We start from the raw sequence: 17,500 nt of genomic DNA, 5'->3' as shown, positions 1-17,500 counted from the left end.
GTTTAACACATCTAGTCCATTTTTCCACACAGGACAGAGTTTAGACTCTGTAAGAGGGCAGACTATTGTGATTTGAGTCACAGGACTTGGCATTAAGTCATTTCTTTAGAAATATCTATGCTGTGGTTTTTCTCATTTATGTAGTTTCTTGGAAAATATTGGTTTATTTCTGCTTATTTTTCTGCGTGTGGTTTTGACCCTGAACTGGCCTCAACGTACCCCATCCTCCATACTCCTCACTGCCACAGTGCAAAAACACTGCAAGAATGTATACAGCAGATACAAATTTCTAATTTTCCTCAGAGACCTCATGTTGAGCTCCAGGCAGGATCCAGTAGCGAGAGGTCAGTTTCCTGTAAGGCCAATTGTCATGTGAGGGGAAATGAATCAGCTGTAATGGTGCTGCATGTTGTTTTCTCTGACCTCAATCACATTACTGCAGGATGCCTATAAATCTGTCATAATTTGTGAAGAAAGTGCTACGTTAATAGAAAAACAACATGTATTATAATTGATTTTATAGCACAAATGAAGAGTGTCTCCTGAAGTCTGTTACAAGTTTTAAAAAACTTTCATTTTCTTTATTTTCATATTATTGGCGTTGTACTGCAGCAACTGTTCACTGTCCATTCAGACACATGTTCCTAATTACTTTAATGATTCTACTCTCTGAACCACATGCAGACTTTGAAGCTGACATTTCATTGTTAATGTTGTGTACAGGTGTGTATTTTGTGTGTGCAGATTTCCTGGTGTGAGATGATTGGACCCAGATGATCAAAGCCTCAGTGCTAACCTTTGACCTCTAGCTGAGGAGATCACTCATACACTTCCAATTAATCACGACAAAAATGCTTGTAAATAGTTTAGTGTCCACAACCACCACGGTTTTAGTCATTACCAAAGTTTACTGTCCACGAACACAATTATTTTAATCAGTTGGCCAGTCCAGGGTCCACAAACACCAGTTATTGTAGTCAGTACTCCAGTTCAGTGTCCACAAACACCAGTTATTTTAGTCAGTACTCCAGTTTAGTGTCCACAAACACAGTTATTTTAGTCAGTACTCCAGTTCATTGTCCACAAACACCAGTATTTTAGTCAGTACTCCAGTTTAGTGTCCACAAACACCAGTATTTTAGTCATTACTCCAGTTTAGTGTCCACAAACAGTTATTTTAGTCACTACTCCAGTTTAGTGTCCACAAACACCAGTATTTTAGTCAGTACTCCAGTTTAGTGTCCACAAACACCAGTATTTTAGTCATTCCTCCAGTTTAGTGTCCACAAACACAGTTATTTTAGTCATTCCTCCAGTTTAGTGTCCACAAACACCAGTTTGTTAGTCAGAAGCAGAAAACAGGAAGTCTGTTAAGTAATAATGTTAATTTTAAAGCTGCTGTAATGAAAAGAATTACATCACCATGTTTTGAGTAAATTTCAAGCTTGTGGATGAAACATATCTGTTTTACTAGTTATCAGTAATATACAGAATGGTCATGTATAGTGTGACAGCGTTGTATCCTGATGGTATCACACGGTGCAGTAAATGTAAGTGAGAGATTTGTAATAATGCATTTACACCATGAATATAACCAGACGTGGCCTGGTGTGTGACTGAGACTGCAGATTAGTTAAAAACTGAGGTCATAAACAACAGTTCCTCAAGAAACAAAGTTATAATTGTGTGTTTTTTGACAGTTGTTTCCGTTCTAATTACTTCATGAGTGATTGTGCAAGCGCAACAGCATTTCCCCCCCCCCCCCCTCCTTCTGCCGGGAGCTTCCGTGGATCTTCTCCCCAACTAAGAACTTCATGTACCATTATGCCGGGGGGGGCGGAAGGGGTGTTTCTGGTGGTGTTCAGGGTATTTTTTTTGTAAATAAACAACGTAAACGTCCTGAATAGATAATATGTTGTTTTCGTGTCGCGATAGAAACACAGCGATCAGTTGCGTGTACGCGTTTAGAGAGAAAAGGTGTAGTGATGTTTTCAGGACACCCCCGTTTGTTGATAAGTAATGGAACAACCCGGGGGTTGAAACCACAGTCCGGATGATGAGCGTGAAGAGAAGTCGCTCACGGAGCGGAAAATCGGTGACATGAGAGCGACATCGAGCCGCAATGAGCAGGTTTTAAATACTTTTTGGCTTCAGGGTGGGTTATAATAGGGCTTCATTTGATCGGGGGTGCGATAACACGGCGCTGTATTTAGTTTATTAATGAATGCTGGGTGTGTAAAGTGATGGCGGAGGGAGCTGGGTGCTGACAGCGTGCGAGAGAGGACCAGAGCCGGCGTCCTGAGCCGAACCCCCGCGCTTTGCTACGTCTCCTCCAGGTCAGTGGCGTTTCCACTTTAAAAACTTTCTCCTATTATTGTTATCACTATTTAGAGAACAATGACTCCTGCCGCCAAAGTCCTCTCGAGGAACACGAGGAGGGATATAGACAGATTTCTGTAAAAAAAAAAACCTCGGATGCCCCCAGCAGTCCTAATGCATGCAGACAGGAAGAATTTCTTGGCTGTAGATATGTAGAACACCTGTGAGAATGTGTGTGTGTGTGTGTGTGTGTGTGTGTGTGTGTGTGTGAAGTATTGCATGATAAATCTGATTATCAGTACTCCAAACCCAGAATCGGGCCCATGAGTAAAAGTTTTACACTCCTGTTTTATAATTTAGCCACATTGTAATTGAAGTGTGTTATATTTCAGCCTGATTGCAGGAGATTTAATCACTCTCAGGGTAAACCAGGCCACGGCGATGCAGAGCTGTAAAAACAACACTTTCTCCTGACTCAAACACACATTTGTGGTTCCACAGGCAGCTGGAAAACACATTTCTCTTAGCAGAAGTGTGAGACGTCAGAGATTCAAGGAGAAAAATCACATACAATACTGCTTTATCACAGGTTCTGATCTAAACTGATGTGTGTGTTTACAGGGCGTAGAGGTGGTTGTGTGAGGGGAAAACGGGAGCGATGCCTCTCTCTCTCTTCCTGCGTCTGTTTTGTCTGTGGGCTGTGTCGACCCTATTTTGTGCCCAAGAGATTAAAACCACAAGATGGCCGCTCTACTCCCAGAAGCCTCTCGTGCTGGTGTGGAACGCTCCGACGGAGGACTGCACCCCGCGACAAGGCATCAGCTTCCCGTTCCACCGCTTCCAGATCGTGGCGTACCCCACCGAGGGCTTTGTGCGACAAAACCTCACCATCTTCTACAAAGAACGTTTGGGAATGTACCCTTATTACGATGACAACGGCAAGGCGGTGCACGGGGGCCTTCCGCAGGTCGCCAGCCTTACGCAGCATCTGGAAACCATTCCCATGGGGATCGAAAAGTACATCAGCGAACCCACGGCGAAAGGGCTGGCCGTGCTCGACTGGGAGGAGTGGAGGCCGCTCTGGATCCGCAACTGGAAAGCCAAAAATATCTACCGTGAAAAATCCAAGCAGCTGATCTCGGAAAAGAATCCCAACTGGACGGCCGAACACGTGGCCAGAGTTGCTCAGCAGGATTTCGAGCTCTCGGCGCAAATTTTCATGCAGAAGACGCTGCGCAAAGCGAAAAGCCTCCGCCCAAACCAACTCTGGGGTTTTTACCTGTTCCCCGACTGCTACAATCACGACTACCTCGGCAACGGCAGTCTGAAAAACTACACGGGCCGCTGCCCCAAAGTCGAGATGGAACGCAACGACCAGCTGAAATGGCTGTGGACCGAGAGCACGGCGCTCTTTCCTTCGGTGTACATGGGTCGAGCGCTGAAGGACCAAGCCATCGGGCGCCAGTTTGTCAGGAACCGAGTCAGAGAGGGCCTGAGGCTGGCATCGATCGGAAACGGCACTGCACGGCCCGTGTTCGTGTACACACGACCCACCTACAACAACGAGCTCACGCTGCTGACCGAGGTGAGGCACAGACCTTTAATTACTAATGTACAAGTCAACATATATTATATCAGGATTATATTATCTCTATTACTGACAGGCATATCAGCGGTCCCCTGGTGGTCTAGTGGTTAAGATGCAGCGCTCTCACCGCTGCGACCCGGGTTCGATTCCCGGTCAGGGAACCATCCCCAGCCACTCTTAGTGCCGGTCCCAAGCCCGGATAAATTGGGGAGGGTTGCGTTAGGAAGGGCATCCAGCGTAAAAACATATGCCAAATCAAACGTGCGGAGGATCCGCTGTGGCGACCCCTAACGGGAGAAGCCGAAAGAAACTACTGACAGGCATATCAGCCACACCCCCTGTTTTATTGACTGACAGGCACAGAGGCTGCACCTCCTTTCCTATTTTAGACAGACACCTAGGTCATGACTTCCTCCTTGGTACTGGCAGGCAGAGAGGCACGACTTCTTCCCTGGAACCAACATGCAAAAAAGCTACAACTTTTTACTGACCAGCACATAGGCCACGCCCCCTTTTTCTCAGCAATTCTGAAGTGCAGTTTCTCTATGCAGAAGAATGATTTAAAGATAGGCAGAGCAATGAGATAGATAGATAGAGAATTGTACAGAGGTGATGCTTGAGGGTGTGTAGACATGCACATCAGAAAAATGAAATCGATTGATTGATAGAACAAGATAGATGTATATTTTAAATGGCAAGACAGATGAAAGGATTTACAGAAAAGGATACAGATGGGTTTGTTTATTTTGTAAAGGCAGGAAAGTGCAGAGATGTGTGTGTGTGTGTGTGTGAGAGAGAGAGAGAGAGAGCTTCTCAGAAAATCTCTCCATGAAGGAAAGAATGCAGGCGGTGCTTTGAAGGCGGTGTGAGATGTGTCCCCGCCGTGACGCAGAGGATCCTCTGAAGTCCAGTTGTTCAGCAGGAGGAAAAATAAACGCTGCATCCGTGCTGCAGAGAGAGCGTTTATGCCTTTCTGTCAGCAGGCTCGCGTCTCTCTATGAGTCTGTGCTCTCTCACACTTTGTGTGTGTGTGTGTGGGATCATTTTACACACAGCCACACAACAGTTCCTGAGATATTTGTGCTTCAGAAGCAAAGTGGGTATTTCCTGGCAGAGGCAAAGCTCTCGATGAAAAACAAAGAGCCCTGGGACATTACAACTCTATCTATAACCTACACACACATAGTCCTCCTGGCTTTCTGTTCTGGAGAGCAAGGCTCATAGACATTCCTGAGGTTCTCCTTAGTGTGCCTGTGTGTGTGTGTGTGTGTGCGTGATCATAAATAACTAATGTCATCAAGCAGCTCCTGGAGAACGGCTCTGTAGTTTATTTTTTCTAAATAAATACCGAAGTGTTCTATGTTTTTGTTAGTTTGTTTATCCAAATAACATCTTTGGCCACTTTTGGTATTGTCTCACTCTCCTCAGAGTTTTGTTTCCTGAGAGTTTGGCCTAATTCAGTGTTGTTTCAGTGATTGCAAGGTTAAAAAGCCAAAATATATATATATATATATATATATATATATATATATATATATATATATATATATATATATATATATATATATATATATATATATATACACACACACACACACGTGTGTATAAGTTTAAAAAAATGAATGTGAGGAGGATCAAGAAATATGCACAATGAATAGAAATGGCAAACAATAGTGTGCAAACAATAGTGTGTGTGTGTGTGTTGGCCTCAGTGGTTAGGGTGGGCCTGCAGTTCCCTTGAAGATGCCCCTGAGAAATGTGTGTGTGTGAAACTAAAGCAGCAGCAGCAGTCCTCTAAACTCTTCACAGCAGACTTCACTCTGATGAAAAACATGCAGAGAAACATCCCAACAGTTTCAGCTCATTTGTGTGTGTGTGTGTGTGTGTGTGTGTGTGTGTGTGTGTGTGTGTGTGTGTGTGTGTGTGTGTGTGTGTGTGTGTGTGTGTGTGTGCACGCCCGTGTGCATGCCTCTCTCACATTGCTGTGTGTTTCACGCTTCCCTTCAGTGTTAAAGTATTCATGTTTTTTTCTCTCTTTGTGTGTGTGTGTGTGTGTGTGTAGATGGATCTGATCTCCACTATAGGTGAAAGCGTGTCTCTGGGAGCCGCCGGTGTGATCCTGTGGGGCGACGCCTCCCATGCCAAAAGTAAGGTAAGTCCACCTTCTGTAATCCCACAATTCACTGCACTTTGGCTGATATTGCCCCCTCCCACCCTGGATAAGAGCACACTCACTTTGTTAGCCTTCCTGTTCCTACCTCCAGCACTACCAGTGGAGCAGTAAACCACAGAGAGATTCATAAACTAAATGTCCACCACGCCCACTTTATACACTATTACACACACACACACACACACACACACACACTCATTTCGCCTGTAGCTTGACCTCTGCAGGTGTGTGTTTTACCTCCAGTTATAACACAATAGCAAGATTACCCTCACCTGTGTTGTGTGTTAAGTGCATTGTTTCTGGTGTAATAACATTTGCTTCACACACACCGTGCATTAAGGTTATGATCCTCCCATGTCGTGAGTGTGAGGAGAGTTGTGTGATGCTTGTGTGTTTGTGGTATGTTCAGGAGAGCTGTTTCAGTCTGAGTGAGTACCTGCGTTCCGGAGCCCTTGGTCGCTACCTCTTGAACGTGTCGTCCGCGGCCGAGAAGTGCAGCGAGCTTCTGTGTGGATGGCGCGGACGCTGCCTGCGCAGGCTCTCTGATACCGACACCTACCTGCACCTGAGCACCCGCACACACACCCTGGAGATGCGAGAGGGCCGTCTTTCTGTCAGCGGCAGGATGGACCAGGAGGAGCTGAAGAAGCTAAATGAGGACTTCCAGTGTCAGTGCTACACCGGATACACTGGTGCCTCGTGCTCTCAAAAAGCATCCGGGAACAGATCGGCTCCCAGCCTGCAGGGGGCGCTGGTGATCATACTGATTCTGACCTTTCTGCAGTGACTTAATCCTGCTGAGCTAATGCTTACACAAGAACGGCAGAAGAAAAGAGAACACCACAGACGCAGTCTTTGCTGCCTTAACAGCCAGCGTTTAGTTTAGTGCTGCCCCCTGCTGCACAGCATCCGAACTCTTCATGGACACACTAGATTCTACAAGGCCTGTCCTTGATCACCGATCTGCCTTTCTTCACTAACACAGCTGCTTCAGGGAACCGGTCAGACTCCACACACCTCCACATTGATTTTAAACGTCGAGCTGCTCTGAGAAAACTGTTATTTTACGTTCTTATTATCTTTAACGTGGTCTGGGACGTGTGGTGTCGCTTTAACACTCAGTTCAAGTCCAGATTCAAAGAACATTTTAGCAGAAGAACCAAACTGGGTTTGGTGGCGAGAAACTCGTCTTCCCCGGTAAAATGAGTGGCGTCGAGGCAGAGGAGTTCCATCCTGAGATCAGGAGGAGAACTCAGAGCTTTACCATGTTCACCACATTCTGCAGGATGGAGAGATGGATCCTGTTCAAGTTCTCTCAGTATTTATAATCCTCTCCCGGGTTTAATACAGATGTCCATGCCACAAGAGTTTATTACACCCACACGTGTCATCTCGCCACATCAAAACACACTCTTTGTGTGTGTGTGTGTGTGTGTGTGTGTGTGTAAGAGAGAGAGATCCCAGTATTGTTAAAGCCTGTCTGCACTCTTATTTTTGTTTAGGTTTTTTTTTTAATGTTCAGTTATTTCAAAGCCTCTGATGTGTGACGCAGGATCGCCGCTGGATGGAGTCCCATGAACATCTCACACATGCTGATCTTCTACCAAAGCACAGATCATGATCCGTCCTTGTTCATCATGCAGGCGTTTGTTTTATAGTTCTGTTTTATCTTTCGTCTCTGAGTGGGTGCGATCATGTTTTTACCTGTGTGTGTGTGTGTGTGTGTGCACGTGCGTGCGTGTGTGTCCTCAATACAAAGATCTGAACTGTGTATTATGCAACATTTACCAGCATTAGTGTTTCCTGGACAACGTGACACGTTCCTTGCCTTTTATCACATGCTGTAACGTTCACTGCCTAGTCACACTGTGCCGTGTGTGTGTGTGTGTGTGTGTGTGTGTGTGTGTGTGTGGAGATACACTGCCATTAGCTTGGTGCTAGTATAACATTGTGCCATAAGTGTGTGTTGAACGGCGAGCTGTTGTTCGGAGCACACGGTGACGCTCTCCGTCATTGACGTGATTGTAACTCTGTGTTTTCTTATTATTTTACAATAAATCTGATGATTTGAAAGCCCTGAGTCGATGAGAGGATTCTGCAGCCTACTACAGGGGCGTGCGTTTCTAGGAAATTAATCCACTGGGGTGTGTGTGTGCGCGCGTGTGTGTGCTATGATCTGACCTTATGAGTGTGACACCCTGAACCCTGAGCATTTTATTTCTCTTACACCACAATTTTGTACAAATTTATCATCTCCCACACCTTACATATTTTATCCCGTTATTTTCTGACATGGCCATGAAACAAGTTCCTGTTTTCACGTACGTTATAGCAGCTATAAACACTCATTCCCTCACCAGCCTCTGTTCATTCAAAAAAGGAATGGCACAGCTTTACTTCTGACTGTGACGAAGCACTGACACACTGACTCCTTCTATACATACTACAGAACCCTCCTATCAACAACGCATTTAAATAAGTTTAATATGCAACCTTTTATCAGCATATCTGTGACTTTATTCACTTCAGTTATTTATGTTGTGCTTTTAACAGTCACCCTTGTTCCAAAGCAGCTTCACAGAAGTATGTAGATTGGAAATATATATATTTTTTTGTATATATTTATATATCAGTTACTATAAGTTGCTCCTTAATGAGTGAGCCAGTGGTGAGATTGGCAGGAGAAAACTCCACCTGGGTCACACAGAATGTCCATTTATTACAGTTTATTCATTGTTGAGGTTATAAACAGTTTGTGGTGATTGACTTTGTTTATATTAATATGATAGTTTAATATTAATAGTTTATATATGCCACTCTGTTTATATTAAAGACAGCTATGTTTGTCTTCTCAGAGAAATAAACTCCTACACCTCCAGCATTCACTTTCAGCCGCACTGTGGGATTTATTCCTGTTTTACTGTTTAACCTCTAATGGTTTCCTACACATACTGAATAACTTCACTTCTGCACTAGCTCCCCCCCTCCCTTTCTTTTTTGGGTTCTGTCCCGTATCTCAGCAGGGGGTTGGTTGCTGGCAGTTAATAGAAGCTGCCAAAGGCAACAATACCAGTGTGTGAAGACAGAGAAATCTTTGTTCCATAACTCAAACCAGACTCAGGGATCTCCTTTTCTCTGTCAGATATCCGTCCTAGACATAGTCCCAGTCCCAGTCCGATTCCCAGTCCGTTCCTTCTCAATCTGTGACCTCTGAGTGAGCACTTCTCTAAACTCTGATCATTTTCCAGCACATTAGTGAAGCAATGAGAATGTGCTTACTCAAGGCACAATGGTGAACCGCAGCGCTGCTCGAACTCGGCCCGGGTTTATTACTGCCTCAAATTGGTTCAGTGTGTTTAACATCATTCATACAAACATGACCCATGAATCATGCAAATCCCAGTATGTGTGAGTGTGTGGACATCATAAGAGTGAGGGAATCGCTGCAGCTCTGTTGTACAGAGATCCTCACTCTGTCCTGCTTCCTTCTCATTCCAACTCTGAAGCTCTGGAACGCAGTGTTGTCTGCTGTCTTTCATGGACTGCAAACTCAAAAGGAATTCGCCTTTGCAGCTCCACTCGCTCACACTAAGCATGTGTGTAGGTTACATCATAAATTCAAAGGGGAGACTTTAAGGAAGAAATGCTTTGGAGGAAAATAATAGGAAAATGCTCGTAACAAAAGCTCATCCTCAAGTGTTTTTGTCCAATTTACTTAAATTACAAAAAGAAACTATTTCTTTATATACTCAAGTGATGTCTGGAAATGATGTATGATACAGTTCCCCTGGAGGGTTAAAGGCCTGCTGAAGAGTTGCAGCTTAGTGATACCAAGGGGTGAACCCCCAAGCTTTTACTCAGTGACCCAGAGCCTTACCCACTGAGCTACACCCCCTCTTCTAACCACAGCAAACGGTTATATGTTTTTATTTATATTAAAATTTCATTGTACTTTTTATCAGTTTATATCTACAGTTAATGTTGTATAATGTCCAAGAAACAAGATTATCTTTTAGATTTGTTAGATCTGTTCCCACTTGGCTAATGCACTTCCAAGTGGTCTTTCTTAAGAAGATCTACACCTGACTAAGTATCCAAGCTTTTCCTCTCCCCCTTTCACCTTCCCTTTGGTACTGCTCTAAGGCACTGTAATGTGTGGTGTCGACGTCATGCCAAATGACCTAAAATTGCTTGGCCTGTCCATGTTTTTCAGGAATTTTTCTTGGGAATGAATAAATTGATGTATATGATCTAGCTATATCTATAAAGAAAAACTCAGCTCATCATATTACAGAGAAATCACAAAACCACGAAGTCTTTTGTCCTGGAGAGGTCAGATCATTTGAAGAATTCTTCCAAAAATGTTAAATACAATACTTTTTTACATTCTGTTTATTATCAGTACAGTGTCTGTTACAGGAATACGTTACATGGTATTCATTTAAACTTGCTGTAACTGTCAGGTTTAAGTGCCTAAATACTAATATCACTCTGTGTGTGTGTTAAATTGTCTTGTTACAGGGTGTCTTTACTTTTGTATGATTATAATAGATTACAGGAGAAACAGAAGACACAGCGGAACCATTGTCCGCACTGAAGGCGTTCCCACCCGGAACTGTTTTGGTGCAACGCCTGAGCGAATCCTGCACCGCGCTGTCAAGATGTCCGTCCTGAGAAGCTCCGTCCTCACAGCGTTCTACTCCGAGCTCCATCCTCACAGCGTTCCTCTCTAGGTTCCTCTGTAGGTGAGTCAGAATCCGTGATGATGTTTCTCCTCAGTCCGTTAGCCGAAGTGTGTGATCTAGCTCTGGTGCAGGAGCTGACCTTAACCATGATCTCCGATCTGCGCATGGATCAGATGCGCTTTAATCCCACACCACCGAGCTCCATCTCTCTCTCACACACACACACACACACACACACACACACACACACACACACACACACACACACACACACACACACACACACAGCAATGTGTACATGCGTTTCATCTGTGTGTGTGTGTGTGTGTGTGTGTGTGTGTGTGTGTGTGTGTGTGAGACTGACCTCCACCTTTCATTTTTTCTTTCTATTTAAATGTTTAATTAACTCCAAAACACACACAACAGTGCCAAATGGTAAAAGAAGGACACTAGAGTTACAGATTATAAATTCAGTATCAGGTTGTGTATTTTTTTCCCTTGGGCCCCTCAGTGAGGCCCTTAAACTCATAGCTACTCAGTAATATGGATGAGATAAATGTAAGTCTAGATTGAATAAGCGCATCTGCCAAATGTAATATACATCCAATGAACATGACATAATGACAAGTCTGTTTCATGGGAAATGGTCAGACGTTTTTTTCACTTCTGTTTGGTATCTGGTGTGGTCTCTTTGTTGCAATACGGTTCCTGTTCCACCAGGATTCCGATTAATGTTGACTTTATGTAACTGATATCTGTCTGACAATCCTCCTGAGTTTTTGAAAAAAGGTGAGACGATCAGCACAATTGGTTCTCCTGGAAGAGTTCTGGGAGAATCTTATCAGCAGTTTGTGGATATCCTGTAGCTCCAGAACAGTCAGGACACTTCAGAAGATTTGTGTTGTTTTTACTGTAAAGGTTCTACAGTTCATCATGACCACCGAATTCTGAAACCTGACAAGTGTAAATAAAATGTAAATTATTTCTTCTGTGCGTAGACACTTGAGATACACAATGAGCTTTCTGCGTAACCGTGCGGTGGTGCTGGGCCTGGTGCTGCTCCTCACCGTGCTCCTGTACCTGCTGCTGCCGTCCTCTGTCAGACAGAGCAACACTGAGCCTTCTCTGGCAGTGCAGAGGACGCAGAGGCTCGTCTCAGCTTCTCCGTCACCCATCAACATCACCGTCCGCACAGGACAGATCCCCAGCGACCCGCCGCTCTTCTTCAGAGAGGCACTGCCTGTGGACTCGGCCGGGAGACAGGTCCTACCCAGGTCAGGTCCAGTAACGTCATTACAACGAAGGAATATTTTATAATGTAGCAAACAGTATTTTTTTTTAATTTTTTTTTACAATATATCTATTTATTACACATGCTGGAGATGCTATAAATGATTAAGCATAGGGATAATAAATACATATTTTATTTACCTTTATTTTATTTACCTATAAATCTTATTTATTATTATATTTAAACAAACTGAAATATATATATATAATGTTATTATAGTATAATGAAATCTGTATGGTGATGGGGGGTGTAATTCCTGTGTCAGGCTGCAGGTGGTGCTGCTGCACGGTCAGGCTTTCACTTCCAGGACGTGGGAGGAGCTGGGCACTCTCAGTCTGCTCGCCGCTAACCGCTACCAGGCGCTGGCTCTGGACCTGCCTGGTACACATGCACACACACACACACACACACACACACACACACACACACCACTTCCTCTCAGTGTTCGAGACATGCACCGATATCCAGAGGAAACACTGACCCCAAGCTCTGTGTTCCATCTGCCCTGTGTTCCTGTTTATTTTGTTTAGTTCTGTTTTAATTCCATTTTATTTATTTATTAGACGGTCATAGAACACCTGAGCATACGTTTGGTATGTTCTTCCTCTTGATCATCCTATTCCACATTTAGTCTCCATTTCCGGTTATAATAAGCTCCACTCTTCTGAGACGTTGTAGATTTTGGGGTGTGGTTTTGAATGGTGTTAGTAAAGTCAGGTAGTGATGTAGGAGAGGTGAGGAGGCCTGGGGTGTAGTCAGTGTCCACGTTCATCCTAAAGGTGTACAGGAAACGTTCCACTCCAACTCATGAACAGAAGAACTTCCAGGAGCTGGCTTTATGCACAGGGTTGTTGTCGTGCTGGAACAGGTTTGGGTCTCCCAGTTCAAGTGAAGGGAAAATGTAATGAAATTGTGTGCCTCCAGGTATTTGGTAATAGTTTGGAGAAGAACCACATCTGGCTAATGGAGAATTCAGGTGTCCTAATACAATATCTTTGGATCTGTTTGTCTGATTTTCATTCTCTCTCTGTCTAGGTTTTGGAAAGTCTCCAGCGTCTGAGTCGGTGAAGTCAGAGCAGAGTCGTGTGGACCTGTTGAAGCACTTCCTCGAGGCTCTGGGAGTTCGTGCTCCGGTTCTCATCAGTCCATCTATGAGCGGTCACTACGCTCTGCCCTTCCTGCAGAGGTTCAACAGTCAACTGCGAGCCTTCATCCCCATCGCACCTGTGGCCACACGGACGCTTACGCAACAGCAGTACCACGACATCCAGGTGTCTGTCTGTGTGTGTGTATGTGTGTGTGTGTGTGTTTAATATACTATGGTTTCTGTAGCAACACAGGAACATGGACAGTGAAAGCTTTACGCAAAACCACTTGTGTATAAGGAGACATTTAAGGAAGGAGTCCAGTGTCAGCGCTTTGCAACATTAAGTGGTAACACTGCAACAAGCATTATAATAATGTGTGTGTGTGTGTGTGTGTGTGTGTGTGTGTGTGTGTGTGTGTGTGTGTGTGTGTGTGTTTTCAGACTCCTACCCTGATTGTGGTTGGAGAGTTGGACACTAATCTGGGCTCTCAGTCTCTGAAGAACCTGCAGCATCTCCCTCATCACTCAGTAGTGAAGCTGCCAGGAGCACGGCACGCCTGCTACATGGACAAACCACGAGAGTTCCACCAGGCTCTTCTGCACTTCCTCAACACACTCGAATAACACACTTGAATAACACACTGGGGAGGGGGATGGGGGGGCTTAATAATTTTTTATATATATATATATATAAAATAGATAGATAGATAGCAGTATTACGACTGATTAATTTAACAGAAATAATATGAAACACATGCATCATCTCAGCTACAGTGCCATATTTACAAGAAAAAAACATTGTGGTGTTGTGTGTGTGTGTGTGTGTGTGTGTGTGTGTGTGTGTGTGTGTGTGTGCACAGTGAGATACACTGTAAAAGGGAACAATTAAGAAGAAGCGCCGAAACATTTCACCTCAAAGACTTTCAGTCAATTCGTCGTGAACGCGCGGCTCGTTCGTGACGTCACGCTCTCGTGATCAGCGGAACCAGAGTCGCTCTTATTCGTTAGGATTCACTCCGTCTCGTAGGCCACGCCCCCTTTCTCTAAACCCAGGGTCCAGACTCGGTGTGAAATATGAAATGCAGATGACATGTATATAACCAGTGCTGAAGAACTTCAGACAATCTGAACCTGCAGCTCAGGGCTTTGGCTCTGACACTTGGTGGCGCTCTTCTCTGTGTGCATGTTAACACTTCTCGTGCTTTCCACTTTAACCCTGTTGCTTGTAGACACTTTACACTAATGCAGTGTTCTTCCACTCCGTGTGTGTTGCATTGTGACTTATTTATTTCCAGCAAACAGTTTTATTTGAGTGTGTGTGTGTGTGTGTGTGTGTGTGTGTGTACAGTGTACAGTCCATTACATGTGGTTTCACCGCTTGTAAATAGAAAAGAGCTGAACAGTATTAACACTAAAAGGAATAATAAAAGTCTCCTTATCAGGATTCTACTTGATCACCATGTGTTTTTTTCACCGGTCTCAGTGCTCCTGTTTTCACCCTTTTGAAATGTTAAAGAAGATTTACTACAGAACCACGAATTAATCAGCAGCAGGAAGATTACTAATTAACAGACCACCGTCAGTTTTTATAATAATAATAATAATCATATAGTAGATTATAATGGGGTGTGTTACTGATATAATTTTGATAGCGGTGACCTCAGTACAGCAAACAGGTCTCCGTTTTCATGGAGGTCTTTATATGGAGATGAACATCAACTACAAATGATTGTGCTGTTGAAAGTCTGTGTAATGTGTTTACTGAACATCTCTGAATGTATTCTCCTTTTTTTTTTTTTTTTTTTTTTTTACTATAAATAGGGGTGTCCTTGTTCAGATTAGTGATCATTCAGCTAATAGTGAGCTCAGACTGATTCCAGATGGTTCCAGAAGGATCCAGTTCCTCCCAGAGATGTTCAGTGTGGTTTCACAAGTCTGTGTATCTGTGACACTGTTGTGTGGTGGATGAAGTACACAAACCACATGGTTGAGTTAAAGTAGAGATTCACTCTAAAATATTCCTCCAGTAAGAGTAAAATTGTCCCTTTAAACTTTCACTTAAGTAAAAGTACAAAAGTTTTTGCCTTCAAATAAACTTAAGTATCCAAAGTACTGATTTATTATAACTATAATGTTCCTGTTATGATTCTCACCCTAATCAACTCAGTTTATGTGAAAAGACTCGAATATTACTCTCAGCACACTGATCTATTAATATTAATATTATGTAAAACACTGATTATTATCTATTTTAATGATCATGAAACCTTATTTTCTGCTACTATAATAAAATCGTGCCCCTTTATAAGTCATCAGTGTGTCTTTACAGGCAGATATCCTGCTGATCTGGTGTGTGTCACCTGAAGTAGAAGTGGAACACAGGTCAGATTGGAGGTGAATTATGGAACAAGATGTTAATAAGCAGTGTAAGAGTGATGTTTTGTGTACAGTCCCTCCACAACGTCATCATGTGTTCGAATGAAGACAAGAGGCCACAGTGAGGAGGTGGAGCTCATGGATGACTCGGTGATCGATTACTCTTCCTCGCCGTGTCCGGTTAAAAACAAACCCGGGCTCAGATCAAAACTCCAGCGCCCTACGTAGTATGACAAACTAGTAGGCTTAGAAACAGGAGTGAGGAACGCAGGAACATCTCCTACGTGTGTTTCAGAAGACTGATCTTCATTAGCAAAGACATTATAAAGCGAGAAGCTCTAAGTGTCGGTGTGTAAACAGCAGGAGAGTCGTGTACACTCGCCTACTACAGAGTATGAAGAAATAGTGCGGGTGCTGTCCGGTTGCGAAACCCCTGAAGATAAAAATCCCAACTTCTCCTTTCATCCAGAAGCATTCAAGAGTCTGCTGGTGCTGGCTGAATCTCCTGACCATCACATCTACACAGGTAAACCCCATCCTCGTCCTTGGATGTCGCGAACTAGCCAGATTAGCTAGCTAATACTTTATTCATTTATTTATACTATTCTTTTTTTTTTTTTTTTTTATAAGAATCTTCTAGAATAAACTCCTTTTTAGACTTTCACATGTTGAACCCGAGGAGGACGTGAAGTGTTTTGAGGAAAATGGTGATCACTGTTCACTTTTCCTGTTTGCTGTGAAACATCTGCGTGGCTCTAAATTCTGTAGTGTAAATTAGACCCTTGAATCAGACGCATTCTGAGATTCGGCTTTATGGCTGTTCTCAGATCAGTTACTACACTTAGTGTCGTTATTAAAAATGCCAATAGAGCGGCGGACACTGACTCCAGATCAGATCCGCATATTTCTCCAAAAAGCATGGGGAGAACGTCATCATGAAACCAAGGCCACTTTCCTTTTTCTTTTCGAACGCGTATAAAGTGTTTATAATTGGTTCTAATTTGATTTTTTTTTTATCATTTAAAAAAAAAATAAAAAGTGATAAGAGATATATAGCTGCGTAATCAGCAGACTTTTGTCGTTTCTGCAAAGCATTCAGGTTTCTATTTTTAAAGTAATATTTGTTTATTATTATTATGTTAATATTTGTACTGCTGCATGTTCTGTAGTTTAAGATAAACATGCAGCCTGTCATGCTTCTGACCTTAATGATGAAACTGTAGAGGGAGAGAGATGATGATCATGTTAACAGGGATAATGAGTCGTGTTTTTTAATAAAAAGACATGTACAGGACACAGGACAGTTTATATAAAGTGCTGACACAGCAACGGCAGGGGTTAATCTGTGTGTGTGTGTGTGTGTGTGTGTGTGTGTGTGTTTGTGTGACCTGTCAGCTCCTGCTGGTTAATCATCTCTGAGAGACAGAGGCATGTTGCCCGATCAGGATGGAGAGAACCTTGGAGGAGGAGGAGGAGGAACAAGTGAAGATCCCTCTGTTTCTCTTTTCAGAGAATATCTCCGTCTAAAGACGGTCCACCCAGAACCAGACTACGGTACTTCAGTTACACATCACTCACTCATTCACCTATTTACCATCTTATTCATTCATTTACACATTTACTTGTATACCATCTCATTCACTCACCCACTTACGCTTTCATTCATTCATTCATTCATTCATTCATTCACCCTGATTCTTTTATTCACTACCTGATTCACCCATTCATTTACTCACCAACTCATTCATTCACCTATTTACCATCTTAATCACTCATCTCATGAATTCACTCATTTCATTCCCATACATTCACAATCTTATTTACTCACTCACTCACTCACTCACTCACACACACTTACTCACTCACTCACACACACTTACTCACTCACTCACACACAATCACTCACACACAATCACTCACTCACTCACACACAATCACTCACTCACTCACACACAATCACTCACTCACTCACACACAATCA

General features: G+C 43.3%; 3 protein-coding genes across 5 annotated transcripts in view; all 3 read left to right on the top strand.

Moving 5' to 3' along the window:
• Nucleotides 1–1,900: 1,900 nt before the first annotated feature.
• Nucleotides 1,901–8,150, top strand: hyal2b (hyaluronidase 2b). 3 transcript variants are annotated; one of them, XM_083533747.1, is made up of 4 exons: nucleotides 1,901–2,130; nucleotides 2,941–3,904; nucleotides 5,970–6,059; nucleotides 6,490–8,150. In XM_083533747.1, exons 2-4 carry the CDS (start codon nucleotides 2,978–2,980, stop codon nucleotides 6,865–6,867), a joined length of 1,395 nt encoding a protein of 464 aa, XP_083389873.1. In that variant the 5' UTR covers nucleotides 1,901–2,130; nucleotides 2,941–2,977; the 3' UTR covers nucleotides 6,868–8,150. The 3 variants fall into 3 exon arrangements, with proteins under 3 accessions (XP_083389873.1, XP_083389872.1, XP_083389871.1); XM_083533746.1 differs by having other exon boundaries at nucleotides 1,901–2,345; nucleotides 2,948–3,904; XM_083533745.1 differs by having other exon boundaries at nucleotides 1,905–2,336.
• A 2,484-nt stretch (nucleotides 8,151–10,634) lies between these two features.
• Nucleotides 10,635–14,597, top strand: abhd14a (abhydrolase domain containing 14A). The gene is made up of 5 exons (XM_083533759.1): nucleotides 10,635–10,825; nucleotides 11,764–12,039; nucleotides 12,322–12,437; nucleotides 13,092–13,327; nucleotides 13,585–14,597. Exons 2-5 carry the CDS (start codon nucleotides 11,780–11,782, stop codon nucleotides 13,765–13,767), a joined length of 795 nt encoding a protein of 264 aa, XP_083389885.1. The 5' UTR covers nucleotides 10,635–10,825; nucleotides 11,764–11,779; the 3' UTR covers nucleotides 13,768–14,597.
• A 993-nt stretch (nucleotides 14,598–15,590) lies between these two features.
• LOC310721776 (aminoacylase-1-like) overlaps nucleotides 15,591–17,500 on the top strand; it is a 9,896-nt gene continuing 7,986 nt past the window's right edge. The window contains exons 1-2 of the mRNA XM_083533749.1: nucleotides 15,591–16,045; nucleotides 16,915–17,073. Coding sequence (XP_083389875.1) covers nucleotides 16,950–17,073 — 124 coding nt within the window. The 5' untranslated portion in view covers nucleotides 15,591–16,045; nucleotides 16,915–16,949. The remainder of the gene's footprint in view (nucleotides 16,046–16,914; nucleotides 17,074–17,500) is intronic.

Source organism: Silurus aristotelis, assembly GCF_946808225.1.
Source record: "Silurus aristotelis genome assembly, chromosome: 28".
Classification (NCBI taxonomy): domain Eukaryota; kingdom Metazoa; phylum Chordata; class Actinopteri; order Siluriformes; family Siluridae; genus Silurus; species Silurus aristotelis.
The sequence above is the reverse complement of the archived record's forward strand: the minus strand, read 5'-3'. Positions and strand labels throughout refer to the sequence as shown.

What these genes read in the sequence shown, in the direction of transcription:
- hyal2b (XM_083533747.1), top strand. Translation starts at nt 2,978, where the DNA reads ATGCCTCTCTCTCTCTTCCTGCGTCTGTTTTGTCTGTGGGCTGTGTCG. An exon ending in AGCTCACGCTGCTGACCGAG is followed by an intron (nt 3,905 to 5,969) that starts GTGAGGCACAGA and finishes GTGTGTGTGTAG; the next exon opens with ATGGATCTGATCTCCACTAT. An exon ending in CCTCCCATGCCAAAAGTAAG is followed by an intron (nt 6,060 to 6,489) that starts GTAAGTCCACCT and finishes TGGTATGTTCAG; the next exon opens with GAGAGCTGTTTCAGTCTGAG.
- abhd14a (XM_083533759.1), top strand. Translation starts at nt 11,780, where the DNA reads ATGAGCTTTCTGCGTAACCGTGCGGTGGTGCTGGGCCTGGTGCTGCTC. An exon ending in GGGAGACAGGTCCTACCCAG is followed by an intron (nt 12,040 to 12,321) that starts GTCAGGTCCAGT and finishes TTCCTGTGTCAG; the next exon opens with GCTGCAGGTGGTGCTGCTGC. An exon ending in GCTGGCTCTGGACCTGCCTG is followed by an intron (nt 12,438 to 13,091) that starts GTACACATGCAC and finishes CTCTCTGTCTAG; the next exon opens with GTTTTGGAAAGTCTCCAGCG.